Here is a 19,098-nt window from a genome sequence, read left to right on the forward strand (position 1 = left end):
CTCATCTCAGGACCCGGTAGGAGTTACACGGGTGGGTCAACCCCCGATAAGGGCCCCTCTTCTCACGACCACAGGCCAAGAAAACATGCTGTGCAGAATCTGCATCCACCGTGGAGAAGCATGTCCCCAGGGCTGCCACCACTACCCTCACGCCCTCAGGCAGCACCCCAGGCACACGTCTTGTTTCTTTAGACCGTCATCTGATGTAGCTCCTTTGAATTTTAGAAGTTGAAAAGAATGGCTTTCCCTATTTTTCTTACGTGTTTCCAGATTTAAATTACAAGTTGTCTAGATCTGGAAGGCCCTCTGGACACTGAGATACTGCTTCAAACGAGTCCACTGCCCAGCAGTTTTAGATGGTGACTTTCTGATTGCTTGGTAGTAAAATCTCTTGGCTACAACCAAGAGAAATGCCATGTGGGCACGAGCTCCAGGGCTCGGGGCTGCCTGTCCTGCAGTGTCCATGTCTGAACACTGACTCTGCTGCCGGAAACCCTTATCTTGGACTCCGTGGAAGCCGCCTCTAGCAAGATGGGCCTGCGCTTCGGGGAACACGTCCAGGCAGGCTCAGGCCTCACGTCTTGATGTGCATTTTTGCCAGCACTCGGCAACATGTGGTTTTAATGCAGCCTGTGTTTTAGCTGAGGAGAAATCACTGCTCTGCTGGACTTCTGTCCTCATTTTTTTAGCACAACCTGTGGTTTGACTGTCTAAAAGGAAAAGTGACATGAGCTCTCAGCTTGCAAGGTCTCCACGAGGGTACAGACGGGGCTACAAATTACTTCTAACATTTGAACTATTGTGGAACACGCCAAAAACGCATACATTTCCCAAACCACCCACGGGCCCCGTTCCGGGCTCCAGGCTTCTGGAAAAGACTCCGCACTTGCCACTGGCGGGAGAGCTCTCAAACCCCTCACACGGACGGCACATTCAGTTCCGGGTTTACGTCTGGCATGTGGCTGAGGAGTTAGCCACAGGAAACCGGGAAGACTTTGCAGCAGGAACTGCAGGGCCCGTGTCAAGCATCCCTGAGAGCAAGTCTATAGCCGCCTACTAGACAGGAGTGCTGTTTGCCTCACACCAACTGCCTGTTTGTTACTCCTGATCCTGGAAAGCGTTAGTCAGGGGCAGGGCCCTCACTCTTGAGAAGAGGCGGAAGAGAGTCTGCCCCATCCATCCTACGGAAATACAGAAACACGCCAGGGAGTTCGCCCCAAATTAGCAACATCTCCCTAGTGTTCTTTCTACTTTGTTTTTTATTTTATGGTGGTTAGGGCACTTAACCTGAGGCTGACCCTCTCAGAAAGTTTCTGCGTGTACAGCGCACTGTCGTTAATGCCCCCTTGTGCTGTGTCCCCCGGCCGAGGTCCCGGACGGTTCATCCTGAGCGGCTGCAACGCTCCCCTGCGCCCTTAAGATCGCTGTAAACCATATGTGGTTAACAGGTACACCCTGAGGCTAAATTAAATGCCCCTCTTCATAGAAATCAAAATATTAAGCACAGCCTCAGAATTATATTATTCTCAGTTTTTCCAATTTGTCCATCACTTTTAAGTGGAACAGAAAGGTTCAAGAGTCTTGGAGCTGAATTTACAGGTGATACATTTCTTCCCTAATTATATTTTCTCTCTTTACGCTTCCTGTGGTGAGATTAAAAATTAAGCAGGTGCTTAACTCTTCAGGGGCCTTGTTGCGATTTTACTCTGGACAATTCATTTTTAACTGTTTGAGAATTAAATCCTCAAAACATGAGCACGATAATTTGTCCTTACTGTGGGACCACTACGCAAAACTTAAAATTCGTCATTTTAACCATTTTAAAGTGTACAATTCAGTGGTGTTTAGCGCATCCGAAATGTTGTGTAACCACCACTTCTATGTGGTTCCAGGGCAGTCTCATCTCCACAGGGAAGCTGATGCCCACTGAGAAGCCCTCCCTCCCCCGGCGACAGCACTATGCTCTCCATCCCTATGGATTTGCCTATTTTGGACATTTCATATAAATGGAATCAAAGTGTGTGACAATGTGTTTTCAATGTCCATCCACGGCGTTACCTGTGCCAGCATTTCATTCCTTCTTAGGGCTGAAGAATGTCCATCGTACGGACACACCGCAGTGTGTGTATCTGCTCTAGTGCTGATGGACATTTGGGCTGTTTCCACCTTTTGGTGACTATGAGTAATGCTGTTCTGGGCACTCACGTACAAGCTTTTGTTTGAACCTCCGTTTTCAAGTCTTATGGTTATATATACCTGGAGGGGAATCTCTCGGTCCTATGATAATTCTATGTTCAATTTATAGAGAAAACACCAAACTGTTTTTCACAGTGTATGAACCATTTTACATTCCTGCCCAAAAATGGACAAGCGTTCCAATGTATCCACATTCTCACCAATACTTATTTTCTGTGTTTTTCATTTTTAATTGTGATAGCCATCCTAGTGGGTATGAAGTGGTATCACATAACTTTTTGGTTCATAGTCATTTTTCAACTATGATCAATTTTTACCTCATAGCAAAATCCAGCTTAACTGAAAATTATAATATTTTAATTAAATCAAAGCATTAAGCTCCTTCTAATCAAGGACTTCAATCACTTTTTTACTAGACCAAAGAAAAACTTTTGCTTTGATGCAAATTTGATCATATTTTCTAGAAAGTTTTTGTTATCTGAAAGAGCAGAGACTTTACAAATAATTTCTATCCTGTGTTTAGCAAGGCATTGCGAACAACAGGTTTTTAATAAAAATTTTTGGATGAGTTCTTTGTTAGTAATAATGAGTTTTTGTAAGCAATTTATTTACCTGGTTGTTAACTATTTTCTCTCAACTGCAAAGTAAAAGACATTCCTTTTCCAAGGGGATCACAAAACGTGTCTACGCATCAAGATACGTTAGTCACGGAAACTATCAAGATGCACTGCTTGCTCTGAACTAGAAATAAACGGCCATGTTTTATAGTGGTTGTTCCTAATGATGGTTTTCATTTAAACAGGAAGCAAACCATTTCCTACTTTGCTAAAATCACTCAGAACAGGTTTAAGCAATTATTGGAAGAGACAGATTTGCTGCACATTTTATGCAGAAGAATTTTGGAGAAGAACAGTTAAAAGGACCCGAGGAGGCTCAGCCAGAACAAGGCCATGGAGCACTGATGTCTACAGGCGGCCCTGACCCCGACCGCCCCCGAGCCCGGGAGCTCTTCTTGTGAGGTCCTCTGTCCATCACACACAGGATGACATGGAAACATTACCCAGAAGAAAGCGGATCGCGTTTCCTTTAGCTCTTCCTGTGTAAGTCCTCACCCCAGAGACAGAGCCGCTCAGCAAGCTCCGTACTGAGGCAGAAACCCTTGGGGATATGGGATTATTTTAGAGTCCCATTTATGAAATGTACAATGAAAGGCTACACTGGGTATTTTTCGGGTCAATAGACCTACTGACCCTGGACCTAGCAGGGCAACTACATGGTGATGGTTTTGAGCATGGTGGTGTCAACTCTCTGGGGACACAGTTCTCACCGCTGAGTCCCCGTGGCCAGCACGGGGGCTGCTCAGACAAGGCTGGGGTCAAAACAAACAAAGCTGATGAGGAAGCCAGCTCTCGCTTGGTAGTGGCCGCAGAAACAACAGCCCGAGGGTGACAGACCTTTAATTTTACTGGCATCGAATGAAGGCAGACCCTGTGTTTCAAAAGTTGGAATATTTTACCCACCCGTAATTTTGAAGGCCAGCCTCTGAGGAGAATGAAGAATTCTGTGCTGCAATGTTCTTTGGCATAAATGATACAGAGGGCTGTGCTGTGATAAAGGGCCAGCAGGACTTCAAGGAAGGCTCCCCACCCACCCACGTGCAGCCGCCCAGCTCGGGCAGAGCCACAGGAAGTGTCCAAACCGTCCCTTGACCAGAGAGAGCATCTTAGAGCCGAGGAGAAAGAAACTGAGTTTTCATCTTAAGCATTACCATTGTAAACGCATAAAGACAGAAACCAATTAGAACAGGAAAAGCCAGGGTACATAATTGGGGTGGCCCAGTCCTAAAGGAAAAAGAGTAAGATAAAGTACAAACGACTGCAAGAATAAATAAACGTATTCCAACGTTTCTTACAACATTTATCCAGGAAACAACTGATCAGAAGCAACTCTGTGATGACCGATCACCACAGCCATCAACGCGTCACCCTAGGTCCCCGTGCAAGTGACCCCAGGGTCCTTTTGTGTGAAGTTTGGATACAAACCTTCGCGGGGCAGACTGACTGAGGCCGTGTTGTGCCTGCCCCGGCTCCTCTGATGAACTAACCTTGGAGGATACAGGGTTGCTAAAGCAAACAGAGAAAAGATCTTTTTCACGAACATTTCAAAAAGTTCTGCTGTGTTCCTGAGCCTGGCTTGAACGTGAGAGCAATGGCGCTACCTCTCATTGTGTCTGCTTCAGTCTATAACGAGGGCGCTTCTAACATCGGACCCATTAGAACAGCATGAAGGAGTTAAGGTCAACAGGACCGGGGTAGGGTTTCTGCAAGGCACAAGTGCCAGCAAGATTAAGACGTCCTGGAACCACACACGTAAAGGGCATTTCCGAGCCTGCTTGTGGGCGAAAGGAGTCTGATGAGACACAGCAGGAAGCAGGGACACAGACCCCCGAGAGGACCAGGCGGAAGACGCGCGCGCGCACGTGTACATATGTACACGCACGAGACACACGTACACACCCATACACACAGGTGCGTGCCCACACACACACACACACGTGTACCTATGCACACGTGCCACACACCCTGTGCAGACTCCTCTCATGGAAATACCTGTTTCATTGAAGAAAATGATGGCAGGTTAACTGATTTCCAGCAGCCAAACTGCACCCTGGTCCTCGGCGCCGCTGTGGGTTAACAAAGGCTGCAGGTGGAGCTACGTGGGAACGTCCAGATGCTCTGCCTTCTTCAAAGGCAGCGTCATCCGAAGCCTGAGGAAAATGGCCAGGATGAAGCTTCCAGCCCACTTCCTGGCTCTCCAAGTGTAAAGGCCTGGGAGGCGCACACCTTTATGATCAGAAGAATCTTCGGAGGGAAAGAATTCCTCGTGTTCACCTGACCCGACCGCCCTGTTTCAGAGGCGAGAAGGCGGGTGGAGCCCTCCTGGCCTGGCCCCTTCGCGCTGGTTCCATGGTCCCCCGGCCCCTGGGAGCTCGCAAGGTGCAGCGGCCAGGACCTCGCCCTCCCGCCCCCATCTCCGCCCCACGTGGAGATCCACAGCCGGCTGCCTGCCTGGCCACGCCACTAGCATCAGAGGTACTGCTGCTGGGCTGCGGGCACCACCGCTGTTAGCTTGTACATCATGTGTTTGAATAAAATCAAAGTACACAGAGCACTTCAGAGAGGGCGGTACTGTACCGACTGGGGGTGACAAGCACCCTCGGGCCTCGCAGAAATTCTGCTTGAAAACCTCGGTACTTTCAGGGGCGACAGCCCTGCTGACCACATGTGTGGTTTACGCCTTCCTCGGAATTTCCAGAAGTGCAGTGCTGGGAGCCCGAGCTCTCTCCCTGCAGGACTCAGCGGAGTGCACACCGAGCCCAGGTCAGCGGGATGCCCCCTGCAAGTGGCCTGGGTCACACACAGGGAAGAGGACGGTCACGCGGTCCTGAGGGCCAGGCCTGCCCAGAGAGCGCTAAGGCAACGCCTGGTCACAGCAGCCCAGCAGGGACAGAGGGCCCGTAAGTCACACTGAGGTTTCTAGGCCAAGGGTCACGATGTGGCCAGAGTGAAAGCCCAGGGTTTTCGCAGGGAGAGAACAAGGGCTCTGGAAACTCGCCATAACCGCGATATTAATAATAACCCCCAGTCGTGGGGCGGGGGTCTGTCTCCTCGACGTCGTGGACCCCTGCGCGCTCGTATGCCGGCCATGCTGCGACCCACGGAGACCCCAACGCTGCCAGGGGGTCGCTCTGCAGTGGCGATCAGGGCAGTGGCCATGAGACTCGGGCAGCAAACGAGAAAGGGGACGTCGAGCATCAGGAAGCACTTTGTAACAACGTTCCTTTCCTTATTCGTGGGTCACTAAAAAGCCCCGGGTCTCGGAAATCTCCAGGAAGTTGTTTCTGTCAGATATCCTTTATAATTCTGTTTCCAGAAATCTCAAAATAGTTCCAAGAACTACCGGCATCTTGACTTTTCTTCTTCTTCTTCTTCTCTGTCTTCTTCTTTATTTTGTTTTTTGTTTTTGGCTTTTTTATTCAATGCCAGAGATTTTTCTTGAAAAGAAAGACAGGCCCTATGGTCTCAGATCAAAAGAAAAATATTAATGTGCTTGCTGAGTTCTAAAAACACAAACTCCACAAATTTCTAAGAAAATATGAGAAAAATCCATCAGTGTAAACCAGCGCGCTTCTGTTCAAGGTCAATAGTTAGAGCGTAATATGAAATGCACAAAAAAATTTTAATCCAACTTAATTAAATACTGAAATATTTCAATCGTTCCCAAACTAGTACATCCAAAAGAGACCGGCCTGTGGAACTGTCACCAACCAAATATGTGGAAATGCCCTCAAAATATGCAGCTTCACACTTGCCAAGCTGATACTACGATATACCAGCCAACTTCAAAACCAGGAATAATTTAGAGCAAATGCGGATGAATATTCGTATTCCATGCAGTGGAAGTGCCATTTCAATCTCCTTCTCTCGCTCTCACCTTCATAGCAGAAAGCTCTCGACCTGGGTGTGGTGCGGAATTGGCAGTGGTTGTGCCCTTGGGGACACAGGGGTGCCACAGCAGCACCTGCCCGGGACAGCCAGGACACCTGTCTCTGGTCCATCAGCACCAGGGTCCCCTCCCATTCACCCTGAACCCTTCCTGCCACGTGGTCCCGGGGCAGGCTGACGGGTGTTAAATGCTGGACCCAGGGGGACAGGGTAGGGAAACGACCGGCAAAGTAAATGAGCCGGAATGAAGGAGCCCATCCTGTCTGAGGAGGTTCTGCTCCGCTCAGAGCTCGGCTCCAGGGAGACGCTGCGTCTGTGGGAAAACACTGCCTGCAGGCTGGGAAGCCCTTCTCCGGGCAGCCCCAGCATGGACCAGACTCAGCTCACCCACAGGATGCGGGCTGGAAGCAGACGCTACAGAGCTCCAACTCCCCCAAATCTACAGCATCAGAGGTACCTGATGCCCAGTTATTTCAAACTATGCTGTACAACTAACAATGTCTCTTTAAAGTAACTTTAATATTTGCTACCCTTGGCAACCGAAGCACCAGATAAACTTGACCTCGAAGTTGACAGGTATCTTCGCATTCTTTTTATTTTAATCCTTTTGATTTAATCTAAACTTGTTTTTAGGAAATAAGTTTTGTTTTTACCTACTTCTTCCTTATCACATTTTTTAAAGATTTTTTTTTTTTTGATGTGGACCATTTTTAAAGGCTTTTATTGAATTTGTTACAATATTGCTTCTGGCCTATGCCTTGGTGTTTTGGCCACGAGGCATGTGGGACCCCAGCTCCCCGGCCAGGGATGGAACCTGCACCCCCTGCATTGGAAAGCGAAGTCCCAACCACTGGACCGCCAAGGAAGTCCCGTCCCTTACCACATTTTATGTGCCACAAATTTATGGTATGAAATTTCTTCAGTGAGGTGTGAGAATCCCAACCAAGGGAATTATCCAGAAAAAAATTAGGCTGGATCCAAACACAAATAAGCTAACAATGACATCACCAAAAGGCCATCTGTGCTTAATTCCAATGTACCCTCCCTGTGCAAAAGCAACCCACCATGGACTCTGCAGAGCTTGACGTGGGAGGCTCGGGAGAGCGACCTCAACTGTGGGACACAGAGGCCTCCGGTGTCAATGTCCACCCAGACAGATGGACGGCCTCTGGCCTCTGTCTAATGAATCCACCACAGACGCCCACAGAGACTATGGCCAACGCAGAGGCTTAATATGGCGGCTTCCTCATCGTCCTCCGACAGAGTGTTTGATGGGAATTATCCTCCTAAAGGACATTTGATGTGGGTTCTCTAAAGGAACAGGGCACCAAAGAGGATCGTAAAACTCAAACTTTACTGCCACCTCCACAACACCTGTTCTCACAAGCTAAGTCAGCACAGGCCATTGTTTCTAGAAGGTTCTCTGAAAGGTAGATCACCGGATATTTGAATTTATTCTTAGGTCACTTCTCATTTCTCAGCACAGATACCTGAGGTGTGTAACAACAATCAAGGCATAAAGTTACATCCAAACTTTTCTCCCGAGGGATGTGTTTAGGGCACACAAATCAGACGTGCATGGAAGGTGAGTGCTGGGCTGCCCCGACGCCTGTGGGCAGAGTGCCCTGCGGGGTGTCAGCGGGAGTGGGGCCCACGTCCAAGGACAGGCAAAACTCTGTCTTTGTCACGTAGAGCAGTGGCTCCAACCTGTTCACCTAGGATGTGTCGCATTATGAAAGGAAGAGCAATTACTCAAAACCTGGCCAAGCACGGAGTCGAGACAGTAGCATTTCTTTGGGCAGATTGTTGGCGCTAACAGCTAAACACAGCAGAACACAGTCTCAAGGGTGTTTTAGCCTGTGTGGTCTTTTTTCCTAGATAATAAGAAAAAGAAGGTTAAATCTCTTTCTGAAATTGACTCCATTTGTGCTTGAAACATCAGCTTGTTTTGCTGAGTCAAACCCTTCATTAACGTGGGAAGCATTTCAATGTTTTGCTCTAAGCCTGCTTGTTAACTCCAAATCTGCTTCTTAGATCAGGAAAATTGAAAATTACAAGTGTGAAATCAGCACCCCCCCCCCAAAAAATATCACTGAAAACGGCACAGGTGCTATTATACACCCCCCACAGGCTAAAAGGTGAAATGAGAAAGAGTTGGAAGAACCAATAAAAAAAACTTTGGTGAGAATAATTTTAGGAGACTTTGGAAACATTCTGTGAAACCCTTGGATAAGTTTGTGTCATGATGTCATAAAACATTCTAAGAAAAGAGAGCATTCAACAAGAAAAAAAAAATGATTCAGAAATGACTCTTCTCGCTATGTGCTCTGAACATAAACCCTTGACATTTTACATAGAAAACCTTAGCCAAATGAAAATAAAGCACATGGGCGTACATTTCAGTGACTGATTCTTGAACAAATGATGGAAAGCAACTTACCTTTGCAGTTTCCGCGGTAAGCGATCTCTAGCCGGGGGTCTTTGCACTTGGCGCGCTGAAATTCACAGCGAGACAGGAAGGTCCTCCCGTCCGAGGCGCAAAGGGGTTTCTGGGCGGGACCCCCGCAGGCCAAGCCGCAGTCTTTGTCCTTGTCTTGGTCGACTCTCAAAAACTTGGAGGAGCAAAGAAAAAAGAAGCCAGACATCTCAAAGAGTGTTTGATGGAAAGCATAAGGCTATCTAAGGCCACTTCGTGCCAGGGGATGTCCCAGACACATGGTGGGAAGCTCTGAAAACTCCAACCTCCATCAGTTTCACACATCTGGATAACTGGTAACTTCTCTGCTCGGCATTTGGTGGTTGAACCCCTGAAGGCTCCACCACTGGCCCGGGACACCGTCCAGGTCTGCACGGGGGTGCACATGTTCTGTGTACCTTTAATAGTCTGAATAGCAATGTTTTTCTTTGAGTTTGGGAATTCAGTGCCTGGTTGACTCCTGCATTCACCAGGTTTTGCCATCACCTTGGAAGTCGCAGGCGTCAGGAGCGCCCTGTCGGCCTGGAATTGGGGGGCAGTCTCTCCCTGTCGGACCGCTCCACACAATCTCACCTTCGTCCCAGGACCCAGGGCTGCCGGGGTGGTGCAAGCACAGAGCCCCTGCCCCAGGGGCCCCTCCACGCAGTCCCCGTTGACCGCTCTGGGGTCCCCATCCTCTCCTTGGCCCCTCTGACGACCCGGACACAGGGCTTCAGAGCTCACAGCATCTCCCAATGCGGCTTAGATCCGGCCACCTGCTCCCACACCTGCCCTCCTTGGACCGCTGATGGCGCTCCCTGCCCACCCCCCGGGCTTCCCAACCCCCCATGCGTCCCACCCTCTGTCCTGTGTAGTCCTCCTCACCCCAGACGAAACAACAAACACGAAGATGAATCCAATAAAGCTTCAGGCTCTGGGAAGTGGAGCCATCACAAGCCTTGGGTCACTGGAATGTCACCTGCCCTTCACAGGCGTTTGCTCTGATTTATGGCGCCCTAGCGATTTATTAAAGGAAAGAGAGAAAACCCCGAGCTGTGGTTACTACTCAATACTCCACAGCAGTGTGTGGAGCCCTGGGCTCTGTGTATATTTGAACAGGTTTATTTGGCATGTTTGCCCCGGTAATATTTACAGGGGTAGAGACAGCTCTACTCACAGCAACCCCTCCCCTGTCCCAGTCTGAGCTGGAGGAAGAGTGGGAATGGACTTCAGCAGAATTGCAGGGACCTCATCAACTTGTTCCCTCATCAGGAAGAGAAAGAAAGGGAATTCTCAAACTCAGGGTGCTTCGTTCCTTAAAAAGATACCCAAACTCTCCCCTTGCATCTCTGAGTGTCCTCGTTGGTGACGTGTAAAGACCTACCGAAGCTGAAGCTGAGAAGAAGCCACGGGGGAAGGAAGGCCCCATGGGGGACGGCTATCCAGAGAGCCACATCGCTCCTGGGGTCCAGGTGGGGTCCTGGGGAGGAAGGGCTGCGAGTGCACTGTGGCAGGGAGGGTGTGAGGGACAATCCCTCGGCGTGTGGGGTTGGGAGCTGAGGTCCCTGGCCATTTCCCGGATTTCTGGAGAAAGGCTCCAGCCAGGAGGCAGGTGATGAGCGCCTGGAGGGGGACGGTTCTTTGTTCAGTGGGGCCCTGGGACACAGGAGAGAGACTCTGCAGGCTCTCATTTTTCCTGAGAAGAAGTTCACTTGCTAAGATGATCTCTGCTTATTTTAACCAAGAGGCAAGTGAAAACAGATCGTTACCTTTCTAAGATCTCGCAACAACAACAAAAGTGTTCTTTTACATAAAAGTGGGTAGAACAAGCCCATAAGCACATTTGATTGAATTCTGTCACTGAGGGGTTTCAACCCCTTTCTTCTCTTTCCCCGAAACTGATTCATGAGAATTAACTCTCCAGCCACGATGGCACACCCCAGGCTCCCAGGAGACAGGAGCGCCCAGAGCTCCGCACCTGGGGAACTCCATCCGCGTGAAACACTGCTCCTCTTACAAGGTCACTGCCTTACCTCGTTCCTCTCCTCACAAGCATTTGAGTTTTCGTAGACTTGTTCTTATGACTTGCAGCTGGCCTGGAACACAGCAGTTTTGTGCAAGAGAGAGAAAGATAGAGAGACAGAGACAGAGGCCACCAGGGGAGCAAACTTGACCGTGAAACATCTCGGGACCTTCGCAGGCCCAGTGCACACAGGAGCCCGCCCAGAAGCAGCTCCCTTCTATTTTAGATGAAAACCTGAAATAACCTACATCCTGCTAATTTTTGTGTTTAAGAGGTGGTCTATTTGTATTTCCTGAAACCCTAAGTGAGGAAATGCAGATGACTTAGGGAAGGACATCGTAATTATCATTTTCTCTAAATGTAGAGAGGCAGCCTCTCTATTTTTTATTTTTAAAAAAGGCTGAGCATTCAGGCGCTTGGAATTTGACCATAATTCTCAATAATTTAATGGTGTGGAACAAACAATGGAACTGTTCTTTCTCAGAAATGAAGGAATTCACACTTTCTGCATGTTTCTCCCCCTCCCCATTTTTAACAGCAATTAAATTCCAGGGGAGACAGTGTACAGAGGAAAATGAGCTTTTAACGGAGCTGGATTCTTTGCTAAACAAAGCCCTGGAGGGAAAATAAAATAGTCCTATTCTAAAGAATTTAGTAAAGAACTAAATTCTAAAGAATTTAGAAGAGTTCAGTAAAGAACTTGGTTGAGGGTCTTCAAACTAGTTCAGATAAAAGGCACTTTGTCAAATTTAGAAAGAAATCAATTACACCTTGAACGACACTATTAGAACAACGACCTCAGGGTCCCAGGGCCCGTCTCCTTTGCTTTCACGAAGCAGGGCTGTCTGCACAGGTGCGTTGGCGGGGGGGGGGGGGCAGAAGGAAGCTAAGGGGGTGCGTTTGCAGTGTCTGCCTGGAGGTCAAGCAACTCCTGCAGTAGAAAAAGTAGGTCAAGTGCAAACGGATTAAAGATGCGATCCGTCTTCTGCTTAATAATGCATGGGTTTAAGCCAGAGGAAAAGCGGGAACAAAATGTAAACATGTAAGAAATGGGTTAAAACACTCTCAAAACGGATGAATTTCCCCACTGTGATATTGATATCTGATTAGAATATGGACTAACACATGGTATGGGTTAACATTAAGGAAAACACCGCTGAATTACATAATCCGGCAGCTGCAAGATTCCCCAGAGCAAGAACCTTCTAAATAATGAGCCACCGGAAAATGAATGTAGCTTCCAAGTAAGTGTGTTTGCGTGATGCGAGGCCCAGGCTCATACACTGGGGGTGAGGTGGGTTAGAACCGCGAGGGCGTCTGCGGCATGGGCGGGTCTGGGGCGTTTGAGAGAGTAAGTGACCTTGTACCACGGGGGGAAGGTGGGGACACGGGGTACATGGTTATAAACACACCTGCTTTAAGGGCAACTTCTCCACTTTAGAGCCTGAGCTTTCTCAGATTTCAGGAAAGAGTTCCCTACATTTTAGTGGAATAGAGAACCCGAACCTATGACACGAACATGGCGATGGTGTTTTAGAGCCTCGAGCCTGAAGCTGAGACGTTTGAGTCAAACACAGCTGCTGCCCCGAGTTCTCCCCCAGAGAGACAGCCACTCACTCATTCATTCATTCACTCATTCATTCATTCCCTCATTCGTTCGCTCATTCTCTCATTAATTCATTCACTCATTCTTTCATTCATTCGCTCACTCATTCACTCGCTCACTCATTCATTCGTTCACTCATTCGCTCATTCACTCATTCGTTCACTCATTCATTGTTCACTCATTCATTCGTTCACTCATTCACTCATTCATTCATTTGCTGGAACTAACAAAAGCCAATCTGTGCACGTTTTACAAACACTCTCCTGCAGTATTTTAATTCTCTGCCTCTTTTTCACACTCTTTAAGGACGTTGTATTTCTAAGGCAGATCAAAAGTCAGGTCCAGCTTGAATTGAACTTGTTCAGTAAGTGTTGAGGGACAGCTCTCTGCCAGGCTTTTTCCTGGACTCCAGGAGGGGCGTGGGGTGGGGTTCAAAGGCGGTCCTGTCCTCACAGAGCTTAAGTTCCAGAGGGCAGCAAATACAGCACCACAAGGCATCACGACAGCATCTAGGCCAACGAATAAATATCGTGTCGTGCAGGACGACGCACGATCACCAGGTCACACGAGGCAGAACAGAGTGTCCGAGAGCCTTACAGGAGAGCCTGCTGATCTGGTGTGGGGTGTGAAAACGCTCCTCAAAGAGGCCATCTGAGAAGACTGGAAAAGCCAGGAAGGAGACGGGACGTGGCCTGGAATCCCAGGGCACAGATCACCAGAAGCAACAAGAACAGTGGCTTCATGCAGGTCTGCTGTGGGGTCAGGCTGGTGACTGGCCTACAGACCAACGAGCTGGGAGGCACCCTGAGGACCGGGGCGGCTCAGGGGTGCCAGGGGTCCCCTTCCTGCCGCCAGAACACTCCCAACCCTGTGTTCCCCTTGTTACACACAGATGACGCCAGCGGACAGAGTCTTACAGAAGGCAACCCACTTAGTACGGTTCTCCAGTCCTTTGCAATTAACTCGACCCAACTGCAGCATTCATGGCTGCTGACTAACTGTAAACCAGTGAAAACTGGATTCTGCCGCTGCTCGACGCTACTCAGGACGTTTAGCAAACCGTCAGAATTACAAGAGTGTGGTGTCGACTCGATTTGTTTGTCTGTAAAACGGGAGCAATAATACTTTCTCTGCCGGCTTTGAGGTAGCTGTGAGAATAGCTAAAATAACAAGGTTTACACTGTGGAGAACAGGATGAAGACAACCGCGGGGTGGGAAGGGCGTCTGTCCCCCAGGGGAGCTGCCTCCTTTCCAAGGCAGGCATGGCACCAGGAGGTACGGACCCCAACAGAGACGGTGGGATGGGCTCTCTCTTAGATGCCCGCCCCCACCCCTGCCTTCCCGACTTGAAAAACAAGCCAGCAACGTGAAGTGAAGACAATAGACTGTGGGCCTGCAAAGGGGGCTCTGTCTTAGGAAGTTTAAGACCCTGAGTAAAATAACGCAGTGAGATAGCAACGTAGTGATAACGTGTGTCACCGTCATCATTTTGGGCCTCTTTGTGCCTTTTCGTTGTATTTATGGGGCATCTGTAGGAATTTAAAAACCAAGGGCAAACTATTGGGATGAATTTGTTTAGGTTTTATGACTAGATTAAAGCTATAAACCCAATAAAGAGAGAGAGTGGCCAACAGTCTGTGCTGGAAAATGCGAGTGTGTGTGGCGGGTGGTCTGCACCGCAGGGCTCAGTGGTCAAAGAAACGGCCTTGACTTTGGAGACGGGCAGCTGGCTGTGTGACCGGGGACGGTCGTCCTTTTAGCCCAATAATCCTTGGCTTCTTCGTTTGTGAAATGGAGGTGGTAACACTGTTGCCTGTTCCGTCAACATTATTGGGAAAATGAAATGAAATAGTGCAGGAGAACATGCTTGGAGGAGACATGAAGATGTCACTTGGAATAGGCCCTCCCAAGCAGGTATTCAAACACAGGGCAAATTTGCTCTGGCAAACCTTCACATGGTCATAAAGGTTTCAAGTCTACCGAAGGAGCATTAAGTGATCCTCCCATTTATGGTCATTTTCAAAACGAAACTTCAGAGCATGAAGTAGAAAGGGAGCTCAGTTAGATGGTCAGGATGAAGAAGCAGGTTTTGCAGGAAGATGCAGAGAGCAAGGGAGGTCGGCTCCACACGCAGGGTCCATGGGGAGGCGGTGCCCATGCCCGGAGAGGGGGCCTGGCAGACGGGCCGCAGCAAAGGCTGCAGGGACCCCACGGAGGACCGGACACAGGAGAGTCGTCCACCTCGTGTAGGGCACAAAGACAGCCCTCCCAGGACTGAGAAAACCCAGAGAAATGCAGCGCCAACAGCCTGGCTGAGAAACGCGGGTGCCAGACGCTTCTCATGAGCAGGAGTGGCCGGGAGTGACCCCCCGGGGCACGCAGGCCATGGCGACTGTTTTCTTTATTTCTGGGCTGCCTTCGCATTTTGTTTGAGTGGACATGAGACTTTTTATAAGTGTTTTCCCAGAGTCCTTGCTCGCTTCGGGTCCCAGACCCAGCCTCTCTCTGGTGCCCTGGCCTCCAGTCACCGTCTGCACGGCGGGCTTCGGTTCCTGATCCCACGACCAGGGACAGCAGATGTCCAGCCACACCTCCTGCTCTGCAAATCGCTTCTCTTTCCCCCAAACCTTTCTTTTTTATTTACTTTCCTTCCGTGTCTCCACATCAATATTAATCTCAATGATGAAAGCAGATATTTTTTCTTCTTGTTAGTACTTCTTGGAGATAATTCAAGAAACTCCTGGGTCTTGATTGCTCCAGACTTAAGTTTATTGGAGAGTCAGTAGGAACTTCGTTATTCTAAAATTCTTCTTAATAAAAATATCATGTAGATAGTGCTACCTTAGTGCAAGAATTATCTTTGATCCTCACTTGAAAATTACGTGACAACATTCAACCGTTACTCTTATGGTTCAGAGGTGATTTGTCTGCAGAAAGCGGATTCTACAAATGCCTTAAAAACTCTGCAGTGGAGCTGAACCTCTGCTCATACAAGCCATGCCAGTTGTTCTGAAGGTGTCACCACCCTTTTGATGACTTGAAGATGTGTAAGGAAGGTTCACAGGACTTTGGGCAGGCACTACCTTCATGAGTTTACCTACAATTAAGTACCAGTTCTCACCCAGGACCCCAGTAAGAACAAAGGAATAGGCAAAATGGATGTTTAACAGGTACTTGTCTTTCTCAGGCTACAGCTCTGTGAGACAATGCACGTTTGGGATATGGGAGAACATTACAGTGGACCCTCGACCCATCGCGTTAGAGCACCTGGGACCACAACTCTTTCAGGGTAGAGATGGCGTGTGCTCATCCACGAGGCCTCGCGCCCCAGCACCGCGTCTGGTCTACAGTTGGTGCTCAATAAATGTGCGTTGTCTGAGGAGCTGCCGTAACATGACCAGGTGGGACCGCTATGGAGTTACCCGGGCACGTGGCAGGGGCAAGAAGATGTTTGAGCTAATAGGCGTAGGGATTCGGGACTAGTAAACAGCAGAGGCCACGACAGACATTGAAACTTTAGGACAGACATCGAAACCCCGGCATTCTCGCTCTAAGTGTGTTGGGAGGAGACACACCTGCCCTACAACCTGAAAGGCCCATCCCCCATCGCCACCCCCTGTGGGGGTGCCGCTCTCATGTGTGTTTCAAACACCCCCAGGCTGAAGCACACAAAGATCATACAGACACCCTGTCTGTGTCTAAAAACAAAAGGGTAAATCAACCAGGAAAATAAGTATTAAGCTCGTGTCTGACCCCATTTTCCAAAGCCTCCACTCTACACACTGCAGTTGGCCACGTCACCGTCGGCTGGGCGGCCGGTCAGCCCCAGGGTCCCTAGTCTCCACCCCAGATACGGCGCCTGGTACATCTGTGCACACAGACAGGGCGTGGGGATGCCTGGGGCCCTACTATGCTCTGCGCAGCAGCCCCCGGAGAGGGGTCTGCAGGTGGCATCGCTGACACGTGGCCGGACGACAGGGAGGGAGACGGAGAAAAGCTGCCGCCTCTGTGTGTCCGGACATGGCCAATCCTTTGTGTTCTGTCACGACATATCGCTCAGAAATCCCGACAGCCTCCCCATCTCTGGAGCAGCCAAACGCACGGCACACGGCCCCCAGCTGCTCCCTGCTCTCCTTCCCTTGGAAGATCAACGCGCTCCTTGATGAAGTGACATTTCCAAAGGCATTCAGCCAGGGTGTCTTTTTCAAGGTTCCTGCTCATTTCAAAGCATTTAGAGCAAATTACACTAAAGTACATGTTAGAGAATATTAAAGAGACCTGCAAAAGCAGGGGGAATTCATCCGAAAGCAGGGACACCAGATAGTTTGCTTCTCAGCCAAACCTCAGGAGACGATGAGCTACAGGGTGGAATCGTTTCCACTGAGGACAGAACGAAAGGAGTAAAGTGGGAACCAGAGGGCCAAACCCTGCTGGAAACAACAGGTAAAAATGTCGCAGCGAGACGGTCTCGTCTGCTGGCGAAGCAGGTAGAGAGAAACTGCTCCCTGGGCGAGGAACCAGGACGTGCCAGCAAGTCTCCAGCGCGCTCACACCATCTCTACTTTTTAAAAGTGAGAATGAACACATCACCTAAGGCCAGGGGCCTCTGATCTCCCAACAGAGATGAGGCAGAGTTCAGTTCCAAGTCTACATCCAAGCTCTGATGAGTCCCGCACAACGTCCGAAACATCGTCTGCATCCTTAACCACACCCCAACCCCATCTTTCCTCCTGTGTTCGTGATCTTGCCCTTTCTGGGGTGAAACATATACCCAAGAACGGTGTCGAAAGTAAGGATGTTTAGCCGCAGACCGGGGTCATGAGAATCAGGATGGTCACTGGTCTGGTTCCTGCACGGTTTCCCCACGGGTCCAAGCACAAAGCAGGTTCCTAACAAGGATCTGCTGTGTGAATGAGCAGGAGAAGGGAATGAGCCCTGAGAGCCCTCTGTATCCGGAGCCTGGACCACCTCACCGTCCACCGTCCACTGAGGGACGTGCACGCGCCATGCATGCTGGGCCTGGCAGAGAGGGGTCCCCAGGGAGTGAGGAGGCACAGAGAAGACCCTCCCTCCCCCATGTGCACCTCCACGCGTCCACACAGCCACAACCCCAAGGAGAAAGAAACCCATGGAAGGAAGTCTGACTCCCTTTCTCTGTGGAAATAAGAGCCGGATGCCTTTGGTCCACACGCCCTGGGGGCAAGGGCAGAGGATGCCCCTTTAGCATGGAATGCCGCCAGGGCCTGAAGACTGGGTGGGAGAAGCTCACAGGGGCACCGATGAAGACACTGAGGGTCCCAGAGGACACCAGCCCCGCTGCCTCATTTGACCAAAGAAGAGATGGAGGCTCCCAGTGGAGGTCACCCAGCTCGTCCAGGACAAACTAAAACCAAGTCCAGGACTTTGGGCCCCGGTCCCTGCTCTTCACTCCAATCACGCAAGGCTGTGAACACGACCCGGGGGTCAGGGCTGCGTCTTCCTGCCTCAGGGCACCCACTCCAAAGGCTTCAACCTGCACCCACGCACAGGACCCGGTTTTGAAAAGCAGCCTTGGAAAGATGCACGGAAGAGGGGCTGGAGGGGGTACCATGGGCACGCCCCCCTTCTGCCCTCTCGTCTCTTTCGCAGGTTTCCACCTTCTCCGGGCCTGCGGGTGATTCACGTCAGCATCTGCACAAGTGGAAAATGGCCTATTCCCCCGTCACCTCGGTTTACACGTTAAAACAGATTCTTCACATTTTTAAGAGCCCCTGTTTATGTTAGGAGATAGCCAAGGCATGGGGCCTTCGAGGGGAATTCTCTTCCCAGGTTTCTGAAACGGACCATCTGAATCTCCCGATGCTGGCACATCACTGCTCAAAGTTATCATTGTCACTGAAGTGCACAAGCACAATCTCGGAGATTGGCAGAAACGGGCTGCTGGCGCTTCTGGGGTCCGTCACCCGACGCCCTCGGCGGGGGTCCGCATCGCCCTCTCCCAGGTGCTAACGCGGGGGGGGGGCGGCCAGCTCTCCACCCTCATCCGTGTGCGTCACCCAGACACAAGGTATTTCGCTGGTAGGACTCGAAGTCCAGGGTCAGGTAGCTCACGACTTGCCCCACGTGCAGTTCAACCCGAACCTTGGAACGTGGGGCACCATCCACGCGGAGACCACCAGTCACACACAGCTGCTTGCGCTGCAATTAATTCAAGCGAAATGAAATTTCAAGTGCAGCTGCTAGGCCGGCCGCACTGGCTGCGTGCACGTTCTCAGCACCCCCGGGCCTGGAGCCCGGCCCTGGGCAGGGAGAGCACACGTCTCTGTCATCACCG

The 19,098-nt window shown here is 50.0% G+C and overlaps 1 protein-coding gene across 2 annotated transcripts in view; it reads right to left on the reverse strand.

The window, feature by feature from the left end:
- SMOC2 (SPARC related modular calcium binding 2) overlaps positions 1-19,098 on the reverse strand; it is a 155,736-nt gene that overhangs the window by 100,603 nt on the left and 36,035 nt on the right. For both annotated transcript variants that reach the window (XM_036872202.1, XM_036872201.1), the window contains exon 2: positions 9,142-9,313. In XM_036872202.1, the coding sequence (XP_036728097.1) occupies positions 9,142-9,313 (172 nt within the window). The remainder of the gene's footprint in view (positions 1-9,141; positions 9,314-19,098) is intronic.

The sequence above is a fragment of the Balaenoptera musculus genome, chromosome 12 (genome assembly GCF_009873245.2).
Source record: "Balaenoptera musculus isolate JJ_BM4_2016_0621 chromosome 12, mBalMus1.pri.v3, whole genome shotgun sequence".
Taxonomy (NCBI): domain Eukaryota; kingdom Metazoa; phylum Chordata; class Mammalia; order Artiodactyla; family Balaenopteridae; genus Balaenoptera; species Balaenoptera musculus.